Genomic DNA, 7,964 nt, shown 5'->3' with positions numbered 1-7,964 from the left:
CCTCACACACTGTCTTCCTCGTCTGACACATTTCGTCTTGTCATACCCTCACACACTGTCTTCCTCGTCTGACACATTTCGTCTTGTTATACCCTCACACACTGTCTTCCTGACACATTTCGTCTTGTTAAACCCTCACACACTGTCTTCCTCATTTGATACACTTTGTAGAATGTCACATTTATCACTGCAGTCGCGAGACTTCGTCTCTGAGCGGCGTAAGCAAAAATACATTTCCCACATTCCGAGAAATCCAGCCGCTGATGACGACATCAATGTAGAAATGTAACCCATGCCCTGGGCCTGCGACCAAGCCCAGTTGAGAAATCTGAAGGGATGAATGTTTTTAAAAAACAACAACCCCCTTCGTCTTAAAAAAACACACCAAAAAAAAGAGACAAAACTAGCAACGACAAAAACAAAACCCTGTGTATATTATATTGTCTATACATGGTGTACAGTTCATGTGCTTTAATTATTATCTAGATATTTTGTATAATTGATGGGTATATATTGTCTAGATATTCTGTATAATTGATGGGTATTTATTATCTAGATATTCTGTATAATTATAACTGATGTGTAGGTATTGTCCATATATTTTGTACCGTTGATGATTCAGATGATGTATGGGTAGGTCCTTATTTTCTTTTCTTTCCCTCTGTTCTTTCTGTCTATCTATCTTGCTTCTTCCCTGCACCAGACGACCGTTATTGTGTGAGTGAGTGAGCTTCTCTTTGCTCAATCACTGTGAACCGCTGGTGAGTGTTGTGCACACTGTCTTGGCCTATAATATATAATTGTCGTCACATTGTGCTTAGTTGATGAGCATACCTTGCCCGTAGCTGGAAGATGACGAGCATAAAATATTCAAAACTCATTGTTTTCAATTTGTGTTTAGCTAATTAGCACATATTGTCTATAGCTGGAAGATGACGTGTATAAAATATTCAAAACTCATTATTTTCAATTTGTGTTTAGCTAATTAGCACATATTGTCGATAGCTGGGAGATGACGTGTGTAATGAAATTATATTCAGTACACATTGTCTTCAAATTGTGTTCAGCTGATTAACACATATTGTCCGAAATTGAAGATAGTGTGTGTATATTCAGTACACATTGTCTTCAAATTGTGTTCAGCTGATTAACACATTGTCCGTTACTGGAAAGTTCTGGGATCTTGACAGATTATAATCACCCTGCCCAACTTGTTGAATTGCTGGAGAACTGGATATATAGGGGGGACAACTTGTGCAGGTCGTTTGTTCTGGTCTGTCTGAACTGGTCTGGTCTCAGCAGGTGAGTCAAGTGCGCATGCTCGTAGTTTGGGGGGAAACTGCTGGGCCGGGAACTTGGGAGATGTGGCTGTAGGATAAGATGGACTTCTCTTTTTTTTTTTTTTTTTTTTTTTTTTTCAGATAAAGTAACAACAACAATAATAAAAACAATGACGAAAATAATAATTGTATCTTGCAGTAGATATAATGATGATAATAATAATAATAATAATAATAATAATAATAATAATAATAATAATAATAATAATAATAATAATAATAATAATAATAATAATAATAATAATAAATAATAAATAGCATTTGTATAGCGCATATCCCCGCTCAACAGCAGGCTCTATGCGCTTTACACTATATTATTACCCCAGCAGACCATAGAACACTCTGAAACATTCTCAGCTTCCCGGGAAGCATACAGTGCAAGCAGCTGGATAAGCGCCCAAACACTAACAAACTGACAAGATCTTTCGCTGTCTATGGCCGGGTACCCATTTCCACCTGGGTGAAGTGAGGAAAATTCGTGTAAAGTGCCTTTCCCAAGGACACAACGTCGGGCCCCTGACGGGATTCGAACCCACGACCTTACGGTTGCGAGTCCAAGAGCCTGACCACTAGGCCACCGACGCCACTAATAATGATAATAATAATAATAATAATAATAATAATAATAATAATAATAATAATAATAATAATAATAATAATAATATACTACTACTACTACTACTACTACTACTACAACTACTACTACTACTACTACAACTACTACTACTACTACTACTACTACTACTACTACTAGTACTACTACTACTACTACTACTACTACTACTACAACAACTACTACTACTACTACAACTACTACTACTACTACTACTACTACTACTACTACTACTACTACGAAATAGAATTTGAATCGTGCATATCTCCTCCCAGAAGCAAGCGTTTTGCACTAAACAATCTCTAGTATTACCCCAGCAGACCCTAGAAAAATCAGAAACATTCTCGGGAAACATACAGTGCAGGCAGCTGATTAAGCGCTCAAACACTAAGAAACTGGCAAGATCTTTCGCTGTCTATAGCTGGGTACCCATTCCCATCCCACCTGAGTGATAAGGGGAAACATTGTGTTAAGTGCCTCTTCTCTTTTTTTTATCTCCTTCTCCCCTACCCCTACCCCCTCTCCCTCTCTCCCCCTCTACCCTCCCCCTCTCCCCTCCCCTCCTCCTCCCTCTCCCTCTCCCTTTCCCCCTCCCCCCCCCCCAACAGACATGAAGTTCTCCACTACCTTTCTCTGCCTGTGTGGCCTCGCCGCCATTTTCTGCGCCCTGACCTTGGCCCACGATGACGTCAGAGCCAAGGTCAACAAGAGAGACTGTCCAGAGGGGAGAGATCTGGAGGTGACTACAACAACTTTCAAAGCAGACAAACAACTTTCAAAGCAGATAAATAAGACAAAAGACAATGAAGACAAAATGGACAAAGGAGATGAAACAAACAAATCACAAAAAGTACACAAAACAGAAAAAGAAGAGGAAGTAGAACAAAGAAGGCAGAGACTCAAACAGACATCGTCCACAAACAATTCACCAAAGAAGCTAGCCAGGATTTTATTTCGCCCACACTTTCAAACTTTCATTCCAAACATTCAACCAATAGCGAAACAGAATTACAATGTTCTTTCTGGCGTTTTGGACCGTTTTGAGTGACAAAGACCAGGAAGTCACAAACCAAAAGTTCTATCCTTCTGCTCTATCGAAATCGTCAGATGAAATGTAGCCGTTATCAGGATATTCAAAGAAGCTTGACCAAGTTGTGACATCTCAAAATGTTGAACATCAAATTTCTCAAAACTAAATACTGAGCAGATAGGGCTTAGAGATTCTAGGCCAACCTGTCAACACACCCACCAACCCACAAACTCACCAACCACCCAACCAGCTAACCATCTCTCTCCCCACCCTCCCCCTCCCCCCTCCCACCCCCGCCCCCAGTCACTACTAGACGGCATGCTGGGAATCAAAAAGCGCACGACGAAACCTTACCCTGGGTTCAGACCCAGGTGGCGTAGGAGCAGCGTAGAGCGAGACGCGCAGGCGTTGAGGAGGGAGCTGGTGCGCCGCGGTTTGTGGGAAGATATCAAAATCAAGGCCGAAGACACATGGGAAGACTTCAAGGAGCATGTGAAGAAGACCTGGGAAAAGGTTAAGGAAGACGTCGGAAAACGTGCCGTGGCAGGCAAGAAACATAGCCTGGACATCTACACAAGTTAGATCATCGAGTAAAACGTGGCAGGCAAGAAACATAGCCTGGACGTCTACACAAGTTAGATCATCGAGTAAAACGTGGCAGGCAAGAGACATAGCCTGGACGTCTACACAAGTTAGATCATCGAGTAAAACGTGGCAGGCAAGAAACATAGCCTGGACGTCTACACAAGTTAGATCATCGAGTAAAACGTGGCAGGCAAGAAACATAGCCTGGACGTCTACACAAGTTAGATCATCGAGTAAAACGTGGCAGGCAAGAGACATAGCCTGGACGTCTACACAAGTTAGATCATCGAGTAAAACGTGGCAGGCAAAAGACAGCCAAAGTCTGGAAACATCTGTGTAACGTGGGATAAAACTTTTTAAGTCCTTCTTCTATTTAGGAAAGAACATATTGTTACTTGTTTTGTTGTTGTTGTTGTTGTTGTTTTTGAGTTTTTGTTGTTGTTGTGAAGTAAACATTTTCTTTCTTTTCGGAAATTATGCAATTTTTAGTTTGTGAATGTCTAACTTTTTTGTGAATCAAAATCTTTTTGGAAATGAATAAATCCTCTATGTGCGAGTTGAGTTGAGTTGTCTGCTTTGTCTTTCAATAAGAAAGTATAAAATGTACCTTTTTTGCAATTGATAAAACTTTCTGATAATTGTATTTTCTTTTAAAATATGGAACAGAATTATCTGTTACTAGAATACTGGCTATCAGCCAAAACATCCCTGGATCGAAACCTACCTTAAGCGGGGGAAAAAAATCTTTCAAATTTGTTTCTCCTTTAGTCCTCCTTTCTTGTTCTTTAGTCCTGTTCTGTCTTCTGCTTTCATCTCCCCTCTCTTCCCCGTCACCCTCCCCCTCCCCTCCCCCTCCCCACACCATCAAGTTACGTCCACCAACCCCGGCCTCCTCTGTGGCTCTCTCTCCGTTACTGATGTCTCTTTCTACTGCTTCTCCGGACTCCTTCTTACTGCTGTCTGTCAGCCACACCCCTTCTTACTGCTGTCTGTCAGCCACACCCCTTTTTACTGCTGTCTGTCAGCCACACCCCTTCTTACTGCTGTCTGTCAGCCGCACTCCTTCTTACTGCTGTCTGTCAGCCACACTCCTGATCTTAGGGTAGGTAAGATTGTACACCTGACCTTGTTGGATGAAGACGAAAAAATATCTGAGATCCCATGTGCAAGTTACGCACGTTAAAGATCCCTCGATGGTCTTAAAATTGATAAGTAGAGTAAGCGTTGGCCGCCACCCAGGCAAAATTCAAAACTAATTCCTACCAAATGTGATAAAGTCTCTAATCAGTTTTTCAAAAAAATAAAGAGTCTTTTTGCAATAGGAATACCGCTGCTTGATGGCAAGGAAAAACGATCACAAACATCTTTGGGGGAGGTGAGTGGTGGATTTTCTAGGAGGGGGAGGGAATGGATGGGAGAGGGGAAGGGATGGGAGAGGGGAGGGGGGGGAGGTGAGTGGTGGATTTTCTAGGAGGGGGAGGGAATGGATGGGAGAGGGGAGGGGGGGGGGGAGGGGAGGGGGGGGAGGAGCGAGAATCCAATGGCAGATGGAAGATCAAGAGAGACGAAACAAGAGTAGAACTTCTCAGATCAAACCGTCGACTTCGTATTACAAGGAAAACACTCGTTGTCATTTCAATAAATAATTAGCTGTTGTGGGGGACAAAGATGCTTTAGTACGTATACTTAGAAAAGGAGATCACAAAAAGTACAAGGCCAAACAAGAAGGTACCCAAAAAGTACAACACAACTCCATACAAGAAGGTACACAAAAACTTCAACGTCACACAAAAAATACAATGTCATTCAAAATGCATGCCGTTCTCGAGTAGCACCTCTAATCTCCAGCACTGATATGACCCAATTGTGTTGCATGTTGTAAGCGCCGCAAAACTCTTTCTAGAACAAACTAACCATACAAAAACGGTACATAAAAACGACAATGCCAAGCAAAACGAGCCCCAGGTTTTTGTAGCCTGTGTGAATACATTGAGCCTGAGGGTACTCCATGGAAGTCGGAGAGCAACAACACCATCTCGGTGTCAGTTCTTGTTTTTTTAATGAGGCTAAGGCATTGTTGGGGGTAACTATAGGCTGTCTCCAGAGGGATACAATGATGGAAGTTCCTTTTCAGGACTAGGGGATGGGGGAAACACTCTAGAACAAGTGATAAACTGGACTGTGGACAAATATTTCAGAAAAGGTAACAAATGGGGCTGAGAGGAAATATTTCTTTAGAACTGATCATCTTCTTGTTGGAAAAGAGAAAGTGGTTTTTTATAAAATAAAGTCAAGGCTAAATATCTGGGAGTTATAAAATACTTGATAACAAATTGTCTATGCACCACCAAAGATCGTACATAACAAGATAGTCCACTCCTCTCTTTGAGCCAAATAAAAAGTGTCCTCAAAATCAGGTGGCGCCCTCTTCGAAAAAGTGCGGACTTTTGGAATAGAGTTACCCTACTTGTGTGAACAACAATAAAAGAGAAACTAACTAACTGTGCTATTTCAGTTCTTCTAAAAGAGAAACGAGAGAGAGAGCCTCAACACAAAGACTGCAGCGCCATCGGAAGCAATGCGCGGACTTCCGCGGACATTTTTTTTGGCTGAGTGAACTATCTTGTTAGGTACGATCTTTGGCACCAGCAAGTTCACAATCTGTGTAAGACTGCGTACTATGGTTTTATTCAGAGACCCGAAGGAATTGCCCAAATACCATCTTTTTCAAGCGAGACATCATGATGGCATCATTTAAAATGTGGATTATCCGGTATAAAATAAAGTAAAGATGATCCTGCATCCGATCCGGACATTGAGGATTGCTTTGTTAGTGAGACAACTTCCTGGGTTTTCGACATATTGTGGTAGGGTGGCCTTATGCGGTCAGACTATTGAAATTCCCTATAAACATGATACCAACAAAACTAATCAATGGATATTGGTATCATGCAGACTCTGACACGAAGCTGTAAACATGCTCCAGGCAAATATTTCCAACAAGGTAACAAACGGGGCTGAGAGAAAGTATTTCACAAAGGTGGAGAAATGGGCTTGGGGGAATTATACATTCCACAAAGAAATGTTTTCAAAACCGTGGTCTCTGTCAATACAGACATCTCACCACCCGAGAGTCACAATGTTCTATCTGCCCAGAAGTCAGTTTTGATAAGTTTGACGTACAATTTAAGTTTTACATCATGTCAAGCTTCTCCGAATGCAATTCTTTAAATATCTTGATAACGACTCCGAATAATCGTACGATTTGTATAGAGCAGAGAGAACATTTGGTTTCTGACATCATGGTCACAGTAACTCAAAACGTCCAAAAATGTCAGATAGAACCTTGTAATTCTGAGATAGATATATTGTTCTTTTCTTTTTAGATTCGTCTTCGTTCTAGTGAAAGAATTCTTCGCCTTTGCGGTTCTTTTCTTTATTTTATTCGTATATTTCCCGCCAACTGACATCATATTTCCCGCCAACTGACATCATATTTCCCGCCAACTGACACCATATTTCCTGGCAATTGACGTCATCGATTTGAGTCGAGGCTAGCCAGATTTCCGTTTCTGGTAGGTTTCCATCCAGGGATGTTTTGACTGATAGCCATCCACCCTACCTCCTAGACCACCACACAGTACTTTAGTACTTGGAATGATCTCTTCTTCCTACGCCGATCAAAAGTAAGTCATCTGTGTAGATAGTTGGGCCAAAAATAGGTAATCTGTACAGATAGTTTTCCTTCCGAAAACAAGTAACAGATGATTCAGTTCCATTTACGGGATTTTCTTTTTCTCCAGAAAATGAAATAGTCAGACAGTTTCATCAATTGCAAAAGGGTACATTTTATACTTTCTTCTTGAAAGACAGAGCAGACAACTCAACTCAACTCGCACATAGAGGATTTATTCATTCCCAAAAAGATTTTGATTCACAAAAGCGTTTGACGTTCACAAACTAAGACAGAAAATGTTAAATTCATAAAAAGACATATTCTTTTCTCAACAGAAAAATAAGGACTGAACGTTTTATCGCACAGATGTTTCCAGACTTTGGCTGTCTCTTGCCTGCCACGCTTTCCTATATGATCTAACTCTTGTAGACGTTTCTGACTCGTCTCTTGCCTGCCACCTCACGTTCTACGATCTTGTTCCACACTTCCTTAGCCTTCTGCTTCATCTTGTCCTTCCCTTGTTTTAGCTTGTCTTTGACATCGTGGTACGTTTCCTTGACCCAGCTCCACAGCCCGCGCCGCACCAGCTCTCTCTTCAACGCCTCCTGGTCCAGATCCAGGTCTCGCTTACCCCACCAGGGTGTGTACCCGGGGTAAGGACTCGACCGCCACCTTACATTTCTCAGTGCGTCTGCGAAATTCTTTGGGGGATGGGGGGGG

The 7,964-nt window shown here is 41.7% G+C and overlaps 2 protein-coding genes across 2 annotated transcripts; both read right to left on the bottom strand.

Annotated features, from left to right (window-relative positions):
- Positions 1-1,191: 1,191 nt before the first annotated feature.
- LOC101855681 lies at positions 1,192-3,930 on the bottom strand. The gene is made up of 2 exons (XM_013089299.2): positions 3,338-3,930; positions 1,192-1,368 (listed from the first exon to the last, which is right to left on the bottom strand). Exons 1-2 carry the CDS (start codon positions 3,824-3,826, stop codon positions 1,198-1,200), a joined length of 660 nt encoding a protein of 219 aa, XP_012944753.2. The 5' UTR covers positions 3,827-3,930; the 3' UTR covers positions 1,192-1,197.
- Positions 3,931-7,459: 3,529 nt separating this feature from the next.
- On the bottom strand, positions 7,460-7,945 carry LOC106013466 (the record flags this gene model as incomplete). Its single annotated transcript, XM_013089296.1, is given in 1 exon segment — positions 7,460-7,945. A coding segment is annotated over 1 exon segment (285 nt), but the record flags the coding sequence as incomplete, so codon positions are not given.
- Between the last annotated feature and the right edge of the window lie 19 nt (positions 7,946-7,964).

Source organism: Aplysia californica, unplaced genomic scaffold (assembly GCF_000002075.1).
Source record: "Aplysia californica isolate F4 #8 unplaced genomic scaffold, AplCal3.0 scaffold00920, whole genome shotgun sequence".
NCBI lineage: Eukaryota > Metazoa > Mollusca > Gastropoda > Aplysiida > Aplysiidae > Aplysia > Aplysia californica.
The sequence above is the reverse complement of the archived record's forward strand: the minus strand, read 5'-3'. Positions and strand labels throughout refer to the sequence as shown.

Coding starts and splice junctions, on each gene's coding strand:
- LOC101855681 (XM_013089299.2), bottom strand. CDS start 3,826: ATGTCTCTTGCCTGCCACGTTTTACTCGATGATCTAACTTGTGTAGAC. Junction 1,369..3,337: donor CACCTGGGTCTGAACCCAGG/GTAAGGTTTCGT, acceptor CTTATCCTACAG/CCACATCTCCCAAGTTCCCG.